Below are 18,719 nucleotides of genomic sequence, written 5' to 3'. Positions count from 1 at the left end.
CCAAGGCCCTGTACAACTGCAGCAGAACCTCCCTGCTCCTAAACTCAAATCCTCTTGCTATGAATGCCAACATACCATTCGCTTTCTTCACTGCCTGCTGCACCTGCATGCTTGCTTTCAATGACTGGTGCACCATGACACCCAGGTCCCGTTGCATCTCCCCTTCTCCCAATCAGTCACCATTCAGGTAATACTCTGCTTTCCTGTTCTTGCCGCCAAAGTGGATAACCTCACATTTATCCACATTATATTGCATCTGCCATGCATTTGCCCACTCGCCTAATCTATCCAAGTCACTCTGCAGCCTCCTAGCATCCTCCTCGCAGCTAACACTGCCACCCAGCTTCGTGTCATCCGCAAACTTAGAGATGTTGCATTCAATTCCCTCGTCCAAATCATTAATATATATTGTAAATAACTGGGGTCCCAGCACTGAGCCTTGCGGTACCCCACTAGTCACTGCCTGCCATTCCGAAAAGAACGGTTTTGATGGCGGAGAGGACTGTACCTGTGATGAAGGACCGGGCTGAGTCCATCACTCTTTGAAGCCTTTCATACCTGTAAATTGGAAATACCATACCAGGCCAATACAACCAGTCAGGATACTTTTGACAGGAAGCCGATCAAAAATTTGCAATAGTATTTGGTGACATGCTGAATCTCTCTGAATTTCTGAGAAAGTTGAAGCACTTCCGTACTTTATTTGTGATTATCTCCATGTGCTGGGTCCAGGACAGATCATCTGAGATGTTAACACTCAGTAATTTAAAGATGTTAACTCTCTTCACTGTCAACCCACCAATGATTCTACATCAGATAGAAATAAACAAATTCTGCCTTGATTAAGGATCTCAATCTGCAAATTATATTTCTCCAATATTGACTGACATGATGCTGTAGCTCCAGTAATTACATATCCTTGGTACATTTACAGCCAACTATAATAGAGATCAAAGTAAATCTGGCTGTTGAAGCAGACATGCATCCATGGATGTTCAGTTACAGCAATTAAGAATAAAGCATCGATTGATTCAGAAAGGAATGTATCCTTCCACGCTTGAACAAAGACTCCAAAGTCTTACTTAATTTAATGAAAATATATTAATCTCTGAATTCAACTTTGCACCATTTCTTTCTCAGAATTTACTATTTCAACCAATTTCTGTTCCTTTCTTCCAATTGCGAGAACACTGTGAAATGCCATATCTCCATCTAACCTCTGGATAGGCATCAGTTTTCACCCTTTCAAATATCTTTGTCACCATCTTCCAAAAAAATTGAACTATATATTGTGAAAATCTTCAGTTTTAATTTCAGTTTATTGCCACGTGTACCGAGGTACAGTGAAAAGCTTTTGTTGTGTGCTAATCAGACAGTGGAAAGACATTACATGATTTCCATCAAGCCATTCAGTGTATAGATACATAAGGGAATAACATTTAGCACAAGGTAAAGCCAGTAAACTCTGATCAAAGATAGTCCGAGGGTCCTCGATGAGGTAGATAGTCGTTCAGAACTGTACTCTAGTTGTAGTAGGATGGTTCAGTTGCCTGATAACAGCTGGGAAGAAACCGTCCCTAAATCTGGACAATAGACAATAGACAATAGGTGCAGGAGTAGGCCATTCAGCCCTTCGAGCCAGCACCGCCATTCAATGCGATCATGGCTGATCACTCTCAATCAGTACCCCGTTCCTGCCTTCTCCCCATACCCCCTCACTCCGCTATCCTTAAGAGCTCTATCCAGCTCTCTCTTGAAAGCATCTAACGAACTGGCCTCCACTGCCTTCTGAGGCAGAGAATTCCACACCTTCACCACCCTCTGACTGAAAAAGTTCTTCCTCATCTCCGTTCTAAATGGCCTACCCCTTATTCTCAAACTGTGGCCCCTTGTTCTGGACTGCAGAGGTGTGCATTTTCACACTTTTATACCTTTTGCCCGATTGGAGAGAGAAGAGGGAGTGGCCAGGGTGCGACTCGTCCTTGATTATGTTGCTGGCCTTTCTGAGGCAGCGTGAGGTATAAATTGAGTCAATGGCAGGGAAGTTGGTTTATGTGATGTTCTAGGCTGCGTCCACAATTCACTGCAATTTCTTGCGGTCTTGAATTGAGTTGTTCCCAAACCAAGCTGTGATGCATCCCAATAAAACACTTTCTACGGCGCATCTGTAGAAATTGGTGAGGGTTGTTGGGGACATGCTGAACTTCCGAAACCTTCTATGGAAGTAGAGATCTTCACGTCTTCTCTAACCACAGACGACGTCCCGGAAAGTGACTGATGTAGTTCCTTTGTTTAAGATGGCAATAGAAGGGATCCATGGAATTATAGGCTGATGAGTCTCATGTCAGTGGTAGGGAAGCCATTGGAGAGGATTCATTCTCATTTGGGAGAGAATTGGTTAATTAGGGACGGTCAGCATGGCATTGTACTTGGCAGGTCATGGCTTACCAACTTTAGACTTTTAAACTTTAGAACTACAGCGTGGAAACAGACCTTTTAGCCCACCGAAGTCATGCCGACCAGTGATCACCCCATACACTAGCACTATCCTACACACTGGGAACAATTTATAGAAGCCAATTAATCTACAAACCCACACAGTCACAGGGAGAATGTACCAACTCCGTACAGACCGCAACGTAGAACCCGGGGCTCTGGCGCTGTGAGGCAGCAAATCTACCACTGCGCCAAGGTACAGAGAAAAGTGAGGTGACAAAGGTGACCAAGTCGAGTTTAGTTTATTGTGACATGTACCGAGACCGAGGTACAGTGAAAAGATTTTGTTGCATGCTAACCAATCAGTTAAAGACAATACATGATTTTAATCGATGAGAGTAAAGCAGTGGAAGTTGGCTGCATGGATTTTTGTAAGTTATTTGATACAGTCCCCTAGGCTGATCCAGAAGATTAGGATGTAAGACATTAACATGGTCATCTGAATTCTGTACTAGCTTATTGATAAAAGACAGAGTTGTGGTGGAAAAACAATATTCAGGCCTGTTGGGTCTTTGTGATTTGTGATATAAATGACTTAGACATAAACGGAGACAGGAAGGTTAGTAGGTTTGCAGATGACACCGAGTTTGCTGGGGTCACAGGTTGCAGGGAAGGCTGCCAAAGCAAACAGCGGGATCTAGATTAGCTACAGAAATAGGCGGAGAACTGGCAGATCAAGTGTGAGTTGTTTTACTTTGGGAGGTCGAATGCGAGGGGAAAACATACAATTAATGGCAAGAGCCTTAACACCATTGATGTACAGAGGGGCAGCACAGTGGTGCAGCGACAGAGTTGTTCCATTACAGCGCCAAAGATCCAGGTTCATCCTGACCTCGGGTGCTGTCTGTAAGGAGTTTGTACATTCTCCCTGGGACCATGTGGGTTTCCTCCAGGTGCTCCGTTTTCCTCCCACATTCCAAAGGTTAGGTTTGTAGATTAATTGGCCTTCCTAAATTGCCCCACGTGCTCAGGATAGAACTCGTGAAAGGGTGATCGCTGGTCGGCACAGACCCGATGGGCCAAAGGGCCTGTTTCCACACTGGATCTCTCAGCTAAGCTAAGCTAAGGGATCATGGAGTCCAAGTCCACAATTCCCTGAAATTGGTAACACATTTTCATGTGTGTTAATGATGAAATAATGCGTATTAAATGGAATCTGCAGTTCCTCATTTCTACTAGAAATGAGGAACTGCAGATTCCATTTAATACACAAAAGGAGACAGTGTTGTCTCAGCAGGTCATAGCATAGAAAATAGGTGCAGGAGGAGGCCATTTGGCCCTTCGAGCCAGCACCACCATTCATTATGATCATGGCTGATCATCCATAATCAGTAACGCGTGCCTGCCTTCTCCCCATATCCCTTGATTCCACTAGCCCCCAGGGCTCTATCCAACTCTCTTTTAAATTCATCCAGTGAATTGGCCTCTATTGCCTTCTGTGGCAGAGAATTCCACAAATTCACAACTCTCTGGGTGAAAACGCCAGGCAGCATTTCTGGAGAACATGGATAGGTGACGTTTCGGGTCAAGACCCTTCAGACTGTAGGTAACACAAGTAGATACAGTGGTTAGGAAGGCATTTGCTTGCCTTCAATGGTTGAATGTTAGAGTCAGGAAGTCATGCAGCAGATCTAGAGGACTTTGGTTACTGTGTATTTGGAGTTTTGCATGCGATTCCAGTTGCCCCAGTTCAGGAAGGACAAAGTGGCTCTGGATGGGGTGCAGAGGACCTTTGCTAGAATTATACCTGGATTCAGGGATATTAGCTGCAGGGAGAGTTTGGACAGACTTGGATTGTTTTCCGTGGAAAACACTGGAGTTTGAGGGGAGATCTGATAGTAATATATAAAATTATGAGGGGCATAGATATGGCAGATAATCATAACCTTTTTTCCAGAATGGAAATAACAAATACTAGAGGGTATAGCTTTAAGGCAAGGTTTATAGTTGATGTACAGGGCAAGCCTTTTTTTCTTACACAGAAGGTGGTGCATGTTTAGAACACGCTGCCCCGTGTGGTGGTGGTGGAGGCAGATATGACTATGGCATTTAAGATTCTTTTGGATTGCAAATGGATATGTGGGAAATAGAGGGTTATGGATTATGTGCAGGTAGACAGTAGTTGGTCATGGTATCATGTTCAGCACAGACATTGAGGGCCGAAGGACCCGTTCTTATGCTGTACATTTCTATGTTCTTTGTTCAACTACATTAGATTCCACAAATCTGTTAACCCATTGCCTAAAATCACTTCAGTTTTGATGTTAGAATTGCTGGCATTTTCTTGAACAATCTGGGTGAAACTGCCAACATTTTCCTGTATAATGCAAGGATTCCACACAAGTGTGCTCAAGAACAAACAATCCTGAATCAAAATGAAAGTCCTTAACAACTCCTCACTCCTAGGGGCAGCGACAAGATTATAGAAATGTTCACCTTTGAGACATTATCCATCCTGATTTGAAAAAAAATAATATTCCTTCCATTTTTTTCAGCTGGTGTCCCAGAATACCTCTGCAAACAGATTGTGGAAATACCATCTACAAGACTTCAGAGGTGCGAAAAGAAGCTTCACAGCACCACCTCAATGCAACAGATGGGGAGAGGGGTGAGTGGGATGTTCAGTTCAGTTTATTGTCACGTGTACCGAGGTACATTGAAAGGCTTTTGTTGCGTGCTAACCAGCCAGCGGAAAGACAATACATGATTACAATCAAGCCATTCACAGTGTTCAGATACATAAGGGAATAACGCTTAGTCCAAGGTAAAGCCAATAAAGTCTGATCAAAGATAGTCCGATAGTAGCTCAGGACTGCTCTCTGGTTGCATGAGGATGGTTCAGATGCCTGATAACAGCTGGGGGCCTTGACATTATTCACCAATTCTCAAAGACCAAATTAATTTTTAAAAAGCAGATATACATCGATATACAAATTGATTGAATCAGAAGTTTCTAGAACATAGTGGGAACGAAGCAGTTTTAAGGCAACCTTGGAGAAAGTTTAGATCAATTGGCTTCCTTGCCCTTTCAGTATTTGGTATGTGGCAAGCAGCCGGATGGAAATAAAAAGAAAAATTGTATTGCTCAACTTCTGTCATAACTGCTGACCTTTATAAATCATTCACAATAAGTTATGACAGTAAAGTAACTGATACTTATAATTGCCTCTTTAAAATGTCAGAATGAGAACAAGAGTCAAGTCTCATTATGCACATTGTTCTCACTCAGAGGATTCATTCTTCAACAGCCATCTATACCAAGTATAAAATTAGAATAATTCTTATAAAAGACAAAGTGGCAGAAGAGTGGAACTTTTACTGACCTCTACACTATCAACTGATGTTTGTTTATATTTTCGCAATTTGCCTACCATATTATCACATGGCTTCTCAGTCAGTCATTCGACAAGGAAAAGGGCCCTTTGGCACAACTCATCCATGATGACCAACGTGCCCCATCTGAGCTTTAGCAAATATCCATCTAAATCTTCCCTATCCATGTACTTGTCCAAAAGTCTTTTAATTGTTGTTATTCTACCTGCATCAACTATTTTCTCTGGCAGCCTGACTCTTGTGAGTCAATGCTCCAAATGAATGAAGTTTGTGGATGACACTATCCTGATTGGACTGATCCAGGATGGGGAGGAATCTGCCTACAGATGGGAAGTGACACAGCTGGCGTCCTGGTGCCATCGCAACAAACTGGAGCTCAATGCTCTCAAGACAGCGGAACTAATTGTAGACTTTTGTAGAGATCCCCCTCCCCTCCCCCCACTCACCATCAACAACACCAGAGTCACATCTGTGGAGTCATTTAAGTTCCTTGGAACCATCATCTCCAGGGACCTTAAATGGGGGGCCACCATCGACTCCACAGTCAAAAAAGGTCCAACAGAGGTTGTACTTAGAAATTTTTGCAAAGTAATTAAAAAGAAATAAATGAAATATCACATTTACATAAGTATTCAGACCCTTTGCTATGACACTCAAAATTGAGCTTAGGTTCATCCTGTTTCCATTGATTATCCTTGAGATTTTTCTACAAATTGATAGGAGTCCACCAGTAGTAAATTAGATTGATTGTACATGATTTGGAAAGGCACACACCTGTCTATATGTCCCACAGTTGACAGTGCATGTCAGAGCAAAAAACCAAGCCATGAAGATGAAGGAATTGTCCGTAGACCTCCAAGACAGGATTGTATCGAGACACAGATCTGGAGAAGGGTATAAAACAATTTCTGCAGCATTGCAGGTCTCGAAGAGCACAGTGGCCTCCGTCATTCTTAAATGGAAGAACTTTGGAACCACCAGGACTCTTCATAGAGCTGGCTGCCCGGCCAAACTGAGCAATCGGGGGAGAAGGGCCTTGGTCAGCAATGTGACCAAGAACCCGATGGTCACTCTGACAGAGCTACAGAGTTCCTCTGTGAAGATGGGAGAACCTTCCAGAAGGACAACTATATCTGCAGCACTCTACCAATCAGGCCTTTATGGTAGAGTGGCCAGACGGAAGTTACTCCTCAGTAAAAAGCACATACAGTTCGCTTGGAGTTTGCCAAAAGGCACCTAAAGGACTCTCAGACCATGAGAAATAAGATTCTCTGGTCTGATGAAACCAAGATTGAACTCTTTGGCCTGAATGCCAAGCGTCACAGCTCATCACCCGGCTAATACCATACCTAAGGTGGAGCATGATGGTGGCAGCATCATGCTGTGGGGATGTTTTACAGTGGCAGGAACTGGGAGACGAGTCAGGATCGAGGTAAAGATGAACGGAGCAAAGTACAGAGGGATCCTTGATGAAAACCTGGTCCAGAGCATTCTGGACCTCAGACTAGGGCAGGAGTTCATCTTCCAACAGGACAATGGCCAAGCACACAGCCAAGACAACGCAGGAGTGGCTTCGTGACAAGTCTGTGAATGTCCTTGAGTGGTCCAGCCAGAGCCCGGACTTGAACCCGATCGAACATCTCAGGAGGGACCTGAAAGTAGCTGTGCATCAACACTCCCCATTCAACCTGACAGAGCTCGAGGGGATCTGCAAAGAATGGGAGCTGCAAAGAATGGGAGAAATTACCCAAATACAGGTGTGCCAAGCCTGTAGCGTCATACCCAAGAAGACTTGAGGCTGTAATCGCTGCCAAAGGTGCCTCAACAAAGTACTGAGTAAAGGGTCTGAATACTTCTTCATACTAATGGTGGGGGGGGGGGCGGGACAAAGAAAGGATGTAGTTGGAGACATGAAGACAGTTGGAGAACTGGGAAGGGGAGAAGAAGAGAGGGACAGAGGAGCTATCTAAAGTTAGAGAAGTCAATGTTCATACCGCTGGGGTGTAAGCTGCCCAAGCGAAATATGAGGTGCTGTTCCTCCAATTTGCGGTGGGCCTCACTATCATCATTGTTTCCTACAGGATAAATGAGCTATTATCCTACTAACTCTCACCATACGTAATTCAGAGTGCAGGCATGAAGGGAGAAAACCACACAAATTTAATTGAAATTAAAAAATAACGAGCTAGTTGTTTTTCTTTCAGATTTTCCTCAGATTCACACCATTTTTCATTGTGCAATGAAAATATCTTACTGCTGATGAAAATAGCTTTCTAAATAATATTGAAATTCCTTCTTTTTAGTGCCCTTATCTACTAATCCCTCTTTATCTGTCTTGTTTTTAAAATACTTTAGTGTTAACATTTTCATTACCAATTCAAACACTTAGTTGCATAAATTACCATCAGTGAATCCCCTACTATAAATATTCTGGGAGTTACCATAGACCAAAAAACTGAATTGGAATAATTAACAATAACAATGTGGCTACTAGTGCCAGTCAGAGGTTAGGAATCTATGGTGAGCAACTCATCTTCTAACCCCCAAAATTCAGCCAATCAACTAAAAGGCTTAAGTTGGAATACTCTCAACATGCAACTTTGAAAACAGTCAAGAAGCTCAACACCCAATAGGACAAAGCAGGCTGCTTGAAAGACACTTTATCTGCAACCATTCACCCATTCTAGCATTGATGCACAGTAGCAGCAGTTTGCACCATTGGTAGGCGTCACTGCAGCCTTTCAGTGACTCCTGAGAACGCACCTTCCAAACCCACAAATTCTACCAGCTGGAAGGACAAGGTTAGAAAAAGCATAGGACACAGCTACCAGAAACGCCAAGCTACACACTATCTTAGTTTAATTTAATTTAGAGAAACAGCGCGGAAACAGGCCCTTTGGCCCACCAGGTCTGCACCGACCAGCGATCCCCACATATTAACACATTCCTATACTCACTCGGGACAATTTTTACATTTACCAAGCCAATTAAGTCTGCATGTCTTTCGAGTGTGGGAGGAAACCGAAGATCTCAGAGAAAACCCAAGCAGTCATGGGGAGAATGTACAAACTCCGTACAGATAGCACCCATAGTCAGGATCGAACCCAGGTCTCCGGCGCTACATTTGCTGTAAGGCAGCAACTCTACCATATGGCTGTGCCACCATGCCGTGCAGACTTGGAAATATATCACTGTTACAGATCAAAATCCTGGAATTTTCTCTCTTACAGCATTGCGGGTATACCCAAGGGCTATGGTGGTTAAGAGGTTCACCACCACCTTATTAACAGCAATTCAGGATGTGCAGTTAATGTTGGTTCATACTGCGGCTCACATCCCTCGATTGAATAAACATGAAACTCATCTTTCTCTAAAAAAAAATGCAGTCACACGATACCCCAAATTAAAACAAAATGATGGAAAAGTGCAGCAGGTCAGGTGGATCCATGGATAAAGAAACATAATTAATATTTCAAATCAAAGATCTTTTGTCAGAACTGTGAAAGAGAAACAAGATTAATTTTAAGGTGCAGTGAAGGTACTATTCTTTTATCTTTTTTTCTCCATGCAACTGACTTCAACCACTCACACACCACCTTATTTCAAACTACAAAAATATTTCCATTGCACTTGTAAAGGTTTCATATTACATTTTATTACTGACCTGTAATTCTTTCCAATGCATCAAATCCATGATTTACTGCTATTATATCAAGAAATGAAACAGTGCCATCCTCAAACCTGGAATGAAAATTGAATGTTATCACCAAAGGAGTTCAATAAATTAATCAGAACATTAAGGTCCAATCGGATAGCAATGGCAGCAAACTAATGTTACACATTGATTGGACTTCATGACTTTCTGCATATGCAGACACCCAACCTGTACCATATAAACATCTGCTCAAGACACTGCACTGAAATCAGTTCAGTACCTGTAAAGATTCAAAGCTTGCAGCCATATTTATTTAAATTTTAGTATTTGTTTAAGATTCTTGGACAAAAATCTTAATGAATAATTTTATGTCAAATGAAATAAAGTTTGTTCCAACATTTTTTTTAAATCACTTAGCTTGTGCAAATTAATTTGCATTTCAATTCTAAATATATGTAATAAATCTTTCAGCAAGACCAAGATTAGTCTTAGTTTTCCATTGCATGCAAGATTTCTGATTAGGTATGAACATTAGCTAGCAGAATGCAACTGATCGTGTTTAAAATATGAAGATATTTTGTGCAATGAATTAAATGTAAGGAATTGATAAAAAATGTTTATAACAGGTGCAACCCCTTAGCCCATTTATTCTACTATGGAATTAGATCAGCAAGGTTTCAAATCTATGCACAAGTTTTGTCCTGTAAACTTTAATTACCTAGCACAACAATCTCTGCTATGAAACAGCCTCAAGTATTTTGTGGAGGAAATTACGAAAATTCCATTATACTGTGTGTGATTAAATGTTTCCTGATATCATCCTGGTACTGCCTATCTTTAATTTTAATGTTATATCTCCTTATTCTGAACATTCGCATAGAAAATGTTTTCGTCCTCCACATAATCAAATCCATTAATAGCATTAAGTGCCTCATCAATGATCAAAGGAAAGGTAAGACTAAGACATGCAACTTCCAGCAAGAAGTCAACTCCAAAGTGTTATATAACAAATTATTGGTTGCTTGGGTTATGTACCAATCATTCATAATTATTTTCATCCATTATATTTCAAATAAGCTTCTCATACATATTCTGCCCATGCTGAAACCACCAAAATAAAAGTAGAAATGTTGTAAATATTTAAATTGGTTACCATCTTATGTTTCTAGATTCAGAAGCCATTGTGTGGTCCAGCTGAGAGTTGAAATCTTTTTCTATGTAATGACTTGACACTTAAAAACATATTGGTTGATCAACAAACAGCTCAGTCACCAAATTAAACATTCTGTCTCACCACTCAGATTGTGTCTATAATGTGTGTTTCTCTAGTGGGTAATTGAAGGAGAAAATGCTATGATTATGCTCTTGCCTCCACTGATCAACTTCAGGTTAGAAAAGTAGGAATGTCTTGGTAGGTCTCACCATCTGACATTTCCATCACTGTCCCATCCATTTTCAAACTTGTGAGCAAACTAAAATTTACAACAATTTCTTCAGTTACTTTAGCTTTCATAGCACTCTGGCCCACAGCTCGCCCATTTTGGCACCAAAATCATATCAAAAAAAATCTGACTAAATTGTTTGAGCAACTTGATAAACTGATCACACAATTCATTTGTTTAATGGCAGTGGCCTTCAAATATTTAATTTGTTCCTTTAGTCTGTTGATGGTACTAAAATGAAAAGAACGATGATGCTGGAAATCTGAAACTAAAAATGCTCAAAAAACTCAATAGTTGAGGTTTTGGAATAAGAAAGTTAACATTGCAGGTCAAAGACCCAAAGTCAGATCTGCTGAAAGTATTGCTGGTTACTTGTTTCTCTGACAAATGTTGTGTTTTAAACTATCCCCAATGAGGAAGAGAGAGAGAGACCAGCTACCTCCCATTAATATTCAAGATAATTACCATCGCTGAAGCCCCCATTATCATTAGCCTGGGATCATCTTTACACATTTTATTGGGTTAGATTTATAATTTTTGTGTCTGGATAATCCTGCAAAAGAAGACATCCCTTTCCACCATCCATAAAAACATAACGCACAAATGTGATAGAATATTCTCAATTTACCTCGCTCAAGCTTAATGGCATCCATGTAAAAGCAGTCTGAATGATTTACATCCTATTTCCAACACTAACATCTATAAGCCCCGTTTCCGGAAGAATGAGGACATCTCTGATGCCCTAGTGTGAAACACCTCATCCCGGGCGGAGGAATTGGGAGTAGGGGATAGACTTTTTGCAGGAGACAGGGTGGGAAGAAGGATGTCCTCTTTCTTCAGGAAACGGGGCTTCCCCTCTTCCATTATAGATGAGGCTCTCACTAGGGTCTCTTCTACATCCCGCAGCTCCGCTGTTGCTCCCCCTCCCCCTTCCGGAGATTGATCGTCTAATTGAATGGTTCCAGGACCTCCCAACGTTAGTAAAACCAAGGAACTAATTGTTGATTTTAGACGAGGAAAGCCGAAGATCTACAAACATGTCTATCACTAGATCAATGGTGGAGAGAGTCAACAACTTTAAATTCCTAGATGTGCATTTCTCCGAGGATTTGTCCTGGATCCAGCATAATAAAGGAATCATAAAGAAAGCCCATCAATATTTCTACTTCCTTAAAAGTTGAGGGGTTTACTATGTGAACAAATACTCTGGAACTTCTGCAGCTATATGTTAGAGGGCATATTGACTGGTTGTATCATGGCCTGGTTTGGCAACTCGAATGCCCAGGAATGAAGGTGATTAAAGTGCCGAACACTGCTTTGTCCCCGACAGGTACTGACCCCCCCACCATCGAAGGGATCTATTGGAGATGCTGTCACAAAAAGGCAGGCAGCATCATCAAGGACCCATACCACCCTGGCCACACTCTCATGTCACTCCTGCCATCGGGAAGAAGGTACAGGAGTTTGAAAATTAACAACCAGGTTGAGGAACAGCTTCTTCCCAATAACCATTAAGCTAGTGAACACTACAAACTCCAACTAAACTGCGAACTGCCTTGGTTGAACTAGGGACTTTGGGGGGCGGGTTGCACTCTTTTTTATTTATTGAACTTTTTTTATGTTCAGTTACATTATACTATATTTACCAACCAGCTGTGCTGCTGTAAGTAAGGTTAACATTTCCATTTCATTGCATATAACAATAAAACACTCTTGACTAGATACTCACGCTTCATTCCTGGGTTAACTGTCTAATTTTAATACTGCAGCAAGCCATACACTAAAATATGGCACACCATAAGCTTGTCCATTGGACAATGAGGACTTGCATCCTATTGCAAGATTGATACTTTAGTAGAAATTTAAGTGGCTAGGAATCTTAATGATAATGGAAGTGGTTCATTGCAACTGAACACATGAAAGTAGTGATGGCCCAGGAGACTTACATGGTTCTCTTACAGGACCATTTGAATCTTTGCAATTAAGGAACCAGGTACCAAGGGGGCAAAAGAGAACAAGCCAGGGAAGGAAATTGTTATTTATCCCACAACACTACATATCTGGAAATAGTTCAAAGAAAAGGCTCTGTGGTCTTGTCAAGTTATCATATCATATCATATCATATCATATATATACAGCGCGGAAACAGGCCTTTTCGGCCCACCAAGTCCGCGCCGCCCAGCGATCCCCGCACATTAACACTATCCTACACCCACTAGGGACAATTTTTATATTTACCCAGCCAATTAACCTACATACCTGTACGTCTTTGGAGTGTGGGAGGAAACCGAAGATCTCGGAGAAAACCCACGCAGGTCACGGGGAGAACGTACAAACTCCTTACAGTGCAGAATTCAGAGATTCTGCAGTGTCAAAGTATAACCTTAAACTACTGATATTTGCTATTGACATTTGGAACGGATGTTTGTTGAAGAAATGACAAAGATGCATGATTTCGTCGTGCAGGGAATTTATGGGGTCAATTTCTAACAGATTTGTAACTTCAATTCTGACAGACAGCTCATACTGTATAACCACATGGTATGCCAGCTGCTCAGAAAAGGACAGGAAGGCCCTTCAGAGGGTCATCACGACGGCCCAGAAGATCATCGGCTGCTCACTGCCCTCCCTGGAGCACCTGTTCAGACTACGCTGCCTCAGTAGAGCAGGCAAAATAATAAAAGATCCATCCCACCCCGGCCACCGTCTGTTTGTTCATCTGCCCTCTGGTCGACGTTTCAGGTCGATCAAATCCCGAACAAACAGACTTAAGAACAGTTTTTACCCCAGGGCCATACGAGAACTGAACACTACCTTTGCACTAGGCAACACCGTTAAAAAATCTTGTACTTAATATAATTGTATTTAATTGTATTTATGTATTTATTTGTTTTTGCATTTATTGCATATATGTTTGTACGCACCGTCAGGATTGGCTATTTTTTAATTTCGTTGTACTCGTTGCAATGACAATAAATGAATATTATTATTATTATTATTATCCCTCAATTTCAAATGCCTTCAACTTCAGAATAAAGACATTTCTCAATAAAGGGTGTCTTATTATTCCATGTTATGCAGAGATGATCAACAGACTAAAAGTGCAATGCTTTGACATGCTTGCATTGGAGAAAAGCCCCTGCAACCCCTCACTACAGTCCTGCTTCATCATTATTGGTTTTGGTTCTTGGGCACATATGGCCTCCTGATATCTGTCCTAGGTGGATCCAATTGTTGCAGCAAGCCAGATTTGGATGACCTCACACCATAATGAATCAACTTTGCATTATAGTCCAAGACCTTCAGATTTCCTATCTTCTGACGTATGTTATATCTTTAACAAAGTATTTTTTATATTTTTAAATATATTTTGCAATATAGGAGGCCATTCTGCACATCCAGTTTGGGAGAGCTCTCCAAACAATCCCATCATTCTCACTTCCCCATTATTTCCCTCTAACCTATTCCGATCACATGCACACTAGCTCTACCCTGATTATCTCACCACCCACCTGTAGCTGGGGTAATTTACAATAACCAATTAACCACTAACCAGCTTGTTTATGGAATATGAGAGTTAATGGCATGTTGGCCTTCATAACGAGAGGATTTCAGTATAGCAGTAAAGAGGTTCTTCTGCAGTTGTATTGGGCCCTGGTAAGACCACATCTGGAGTATTGTGTACAGTTTTGGTCTCCTAATTTGAGGAATGGACTCCTTGTAATTGAGGCAGTGCAGCGTAGGTTCACGAGATTGATCCCTGGGATGGCGGGATGTCATATGAGGAAAGATTGAAAAGACTAGGCTTGTATTCACTGGAGTTTAGAAGGATGAGAGGGGATCTTATAGAGACATATAAAATTATAAAAGGACTGGATAAGCTAGATGCAGGAAAAATGTTCCCAATGTTGGGGGAGTCCAGAACCAGGGGCCACAGTCTTAGAATAAAGGGGAGGCCATTTAAAACTGAGGTGAGAAGGAACCTTTTCACCCATAGAGTTGTGAATTTGTGGAATTCTCTGCCACAGAGGGCAGTGGAGGCCAAATCACTTGATGAATTTTGTTTGTAATCGTGTATAGTCTTTTTTCTGACTAGATAGCATACCTCAAAAAAGCTTTTCACCATACCTCAGTATACATGACAATCTATTACTAAAACTCTCATTTGTTTGTTTGATCCTGAACAACAGCCATAACGGTACACGATAGCGCAACAATTTTAGGCCCACCTTACCCACCGTCGTCCCTTTGGTGCTAATGGAAGAAGTTTAATTGAAATCGGATATATTTTAAAAGTCATTCACATTTTAAAGTTTAAATTTATCTCCTAGGGAGGGAAGGAGGGGGTTTACTTAATCGACCTGTGGGTTTGGGGGGACATTTTTGAAACAATATTGGTGGTTTCTCTCCAATACTTAATTCAAGTCTTGGAAGAGTTTTGGAGGGCAGACCAGGCCTGGTTAGACCATGAACACTGTGCAGTTTTGAGGGTTTAATATTCAAAACACCCTTTTCCTGACACAGCTAAAAAGCAGCACTAGTGAACTGAAAGTAGTTTTTTAAAATCTCTAACATATTTCCATCGGAAAATGAGCACAAGAAAACAAAAAGCTCGTACAAAAACTTCTTGTAAAATCTTCACATGTGATGATGCTAAAATAAATGGGTTGTTGAAAAACTAGTTGCTGGCAATAATACATAGCACACAAATACACTTTAAAATGAACCACTCAAAATAATCCAAAGTATGTCAGGGTGCTTTATTTTCCTTCCGAAAGAGGAAAACCTTACCTTTCACTGACTGACTGCCTTGGGACGATGAAATCCTCCGATGACAAATAAGAAGCTGCTGTTCCTCCTCCGAAATATTTCTTTCCCAGCAGGTGTCCACTTTCATTCTTCACTAAAAGAGCTCCGAGGCCGGTTGGGAATCCAAAAATTTTATAAAATGAGATGGGTATGAAGTCTGGTTGATATAAACTGAGGTTGAGTGGTGAGGTGCTCACAAATGAGGCTGCATCCACCAGCACATGCCACATTCCGGGAATTCTGCTGAACGGATACAATTTTTTAAATTTAATGTCGCTGATCCAAGAAAGTGGATATTTTGTCCCTGAGAAGTTACTTTGAGCTGGGTAGCAGAACAGATGGTGAATGTGGCAATTTTCCTCCTTGGCCACGGATATCTTTTTCTGCAGAATGTTTTTATCTCTATGAATTTTATCCAAGTTTACTGGAAGAGTTAGAGCACCAGCTGGAACAGATAATCCTCTCATACCTACCACAGAGGTGTGGTTATCAGTCAGGTGACAAAACCGACTCCTTGATTCTCCAGACTCTGCACAAGTCCATTGGAAGCTTTCTGCTACTAATTTAAGAGCAGCTGTGCATCCCGATGTAAAAATGATTGTGTATTCTTCTGGGTTGGTGTTGAAATGCTGGAGAATTCTGCAAAAGTCAAACAAAAATGTATTAATCATTATTTTTCTGGAATAATGTCCTAGATTGCACAACCTCTCCCTGGCCCTTAAGACCAGGCAACATCCTTGTAAATCTTCTCTGCACTCTCTCCAGCTTAACACCATCCTTCCAACAGCAGGGTGACCAAAGCTGAACGCAATATTGTAAGTGCAGTCTCACTAATGTCTTTTGCCATGGTACATATTCTATACTCAACTTTTATACTCAATCCCCTGACTGATGAAGGACAATGCACCGAAAGCCTTCATGGCCACCCTATCTATCTGTGATGGCAGTTTCAGGGAACATATCCCTGCACTCCAAGATCCCTCTGCTCTACAACACTCACCAGGGCCCTGCCAATTACAGTAAAGGTCCTGTCGTGGTCTGACTTCCCAAAATGCAACATTTTGCACTTATCTGCATTAATCCCATTGACCATTTCTCAGCCCACGCCCAGCTGATCAAGATTCTGTTGTAATTTTTAATAACCATCTTCGCTATCTATAATACCGCCCGCTTTAGTGTCATCTGCAAACTTGGTTATCATGCCTTGTATATTCCCTTAACCAAATTATTGACATAAATCATAAACAGCAATGGGCCCAGCACTGATCCCTAAAGCACACAAGTCACAGGCCTTCAGTCTAAAACGCAAACATCCACCACCGCCCTCTGCCTCCTTCGATGAAGCCAATTTTCTATCCAGTTCTCCCTGGATCCCACGCACTCCCACCTTCCAGAGCAGCCTACTATGCGGAACCAAATCAAAAGCCTTGCCGAAGACCATTTAGACAATGTCTACAGCCCTGTCCTCATCAACCTTTTTTGTTACTTCTTCAAAAAACTCAATCTGATTTGTGAGACCTGATCTCCCATGCACAAAACCATGGTGACTATCCTTATCCAAATCAATATACATCTTATCCTTCAAAATGTTCCAGTAACTTGCCTACCACAGATGTTAGGTTTACTGGTATATAGTTCTCAGGCTTTTCCTTTCCTTAAATTGCTGGTTATGTCCCAATTTGTTATTGTTTCCATCATTGCGAATTATTTAGTCATAGAGTGATACAGTGTGGAAACAGGCCCTTCGGCCCAACTTGTCCACACCAGCCAACATGTCCCAGCTACACCAGTCCCACCTGCCTGTGCTTGGTCCATATCCCTCCATACTTGTCCTATCCATGTACCCGTCTAATTATTTCTTAAACATTGGGATAGTCTCAGCCTCAATTACCTCCACTGGCAGCTTGTTCCATACACCCTTTATGTGAAAAAGTTACCCCTCAGATTCCTATTAAATATTTTCCCCCTCACCTTGAACCTATGTCCTCTGGTCCTCGATTCCCCTACTCTGGACAAGAGATTCTGTGCATCTACCCGGTCTATTCCTCTCATGATTTTATAAACTATAAGATCACCCCTCATCCTCCTGTGCTCCAAGGAGTAGAGACCCAGCCTACTCAACCTCTCCCTATAGCTCACACCCTCTAGTCCTGGCAACATCTTTGTAAATCTTCTCTGAACCCTTTCAAGCTTGACAATATCTTTCCTATAACATGGTGCCCAAAACTAAACACAATATTCTAAATGCGGTCTCACCAACGTTTTATACAACTGCAACATGACCTCCCAACTTCTATACTCAATACTCTGATTGATGAAGGCCAATGTGCCAAAAGCTTTGACCACCTGCAACTTGACCTTCAAGGAACCATGCACCTGCACGCCAAGATCCCTCTGCTCTACAACACTCCCCAGAGGCCTGCCATTCACTGTGTAGGTCCTGCCCTTGTTAGACATCCCAAAATGCAACACCTCACATTTCTCTCTATTAAATTTCATCAACCATTCCTCAGCCCACCTGGCCAATCGATCAAGAGCCTGCTGTAATGTTTTCACAACCATCTTCGCTATCTGTAAAACCACCAACTTTTGTATCATCAGCAAACTTGCTAATCTTGCCATGTATGTTCTCATCCAAATCATTGACATAAATGACAAACAGTAACGGGCCCAGAACCGAACCCTCAGGCACACCTCTGGTCACAGGTCTCCAGTCCGAGAAGCAACCTTCCACCATCACCCTCTGCTTTCTTCAATGAAGCCAATTTGCAATCCATTCAGCTATCTCTCCTTGGATCCAATGCAACCTAACCTTTCAGAGCAGTCTACCATGCGGAACCTTGTCGAATGCCTTACTGAAATCCATGTATACAACATCTGCGATGTTTTGGTTCTGGAATAAATGTCAGCATTTCTCTTTAGAACTGCTTCACAGAGATAAGTACAATAACTAAGAGGCTGTTTGCCCTCTCTGGCCAAACAAA

General features: G+C 41.7%; 1 protein-coding gene across 2 annotated transcripts in view; it reads right to left on the bottom strand.

The window, feature by feature from the left end:
• The window catches only part of mocos (molybdenum cofactor sulfurase), a 108,439-nt gene that overhangs the window by 77,221 nt on the left and 12,499 nt on the right, over nucleotides 1–18,719 (bottom strand). For both annotated transcript variants that reach the window (XR_013548718.1, XM_078418743.1), the window contains exons 4-5: nucleotides 15,718–16,374; nucleotides 9,494–9,570 (exon numbers count right to left, since the gene is read on the bottom strand). Coding sequence is in view for 1 of the 2 variants with exons in the window: in XM_078418743.1 (XP_078274869.1) it covers nucleotides 9,494–9,570; nucleotides 15,718–16,374 (734 nt within the window). In the remaining variant the exon portion in view is untranslated. The remainder of the gene's footprint in view (nucleotides 1–9,493; nucleotides 9,571–15,717; nucleotides 16,375–18,719) is intronic.

This window comes from Rhinoraja longicauda, chromosome 2 (genome assembly GCF_053455715.1).
Source record: "Rhinoraja longicauda isolate Sanriku21f chromosome 2, sRhiLon1.1, whole genome shotgun sequence".
Classification (NCBI taxonomy): Eukaryota; Metazoa; Chordata; class Chondrichthyes; order Rajiformes; family Arhynchobatidae; genus Rhinoraja; species Rhinoraja longicauda.
This window is presented reverse-complemented; position numbering and strand designations above follow the sequence as displayed.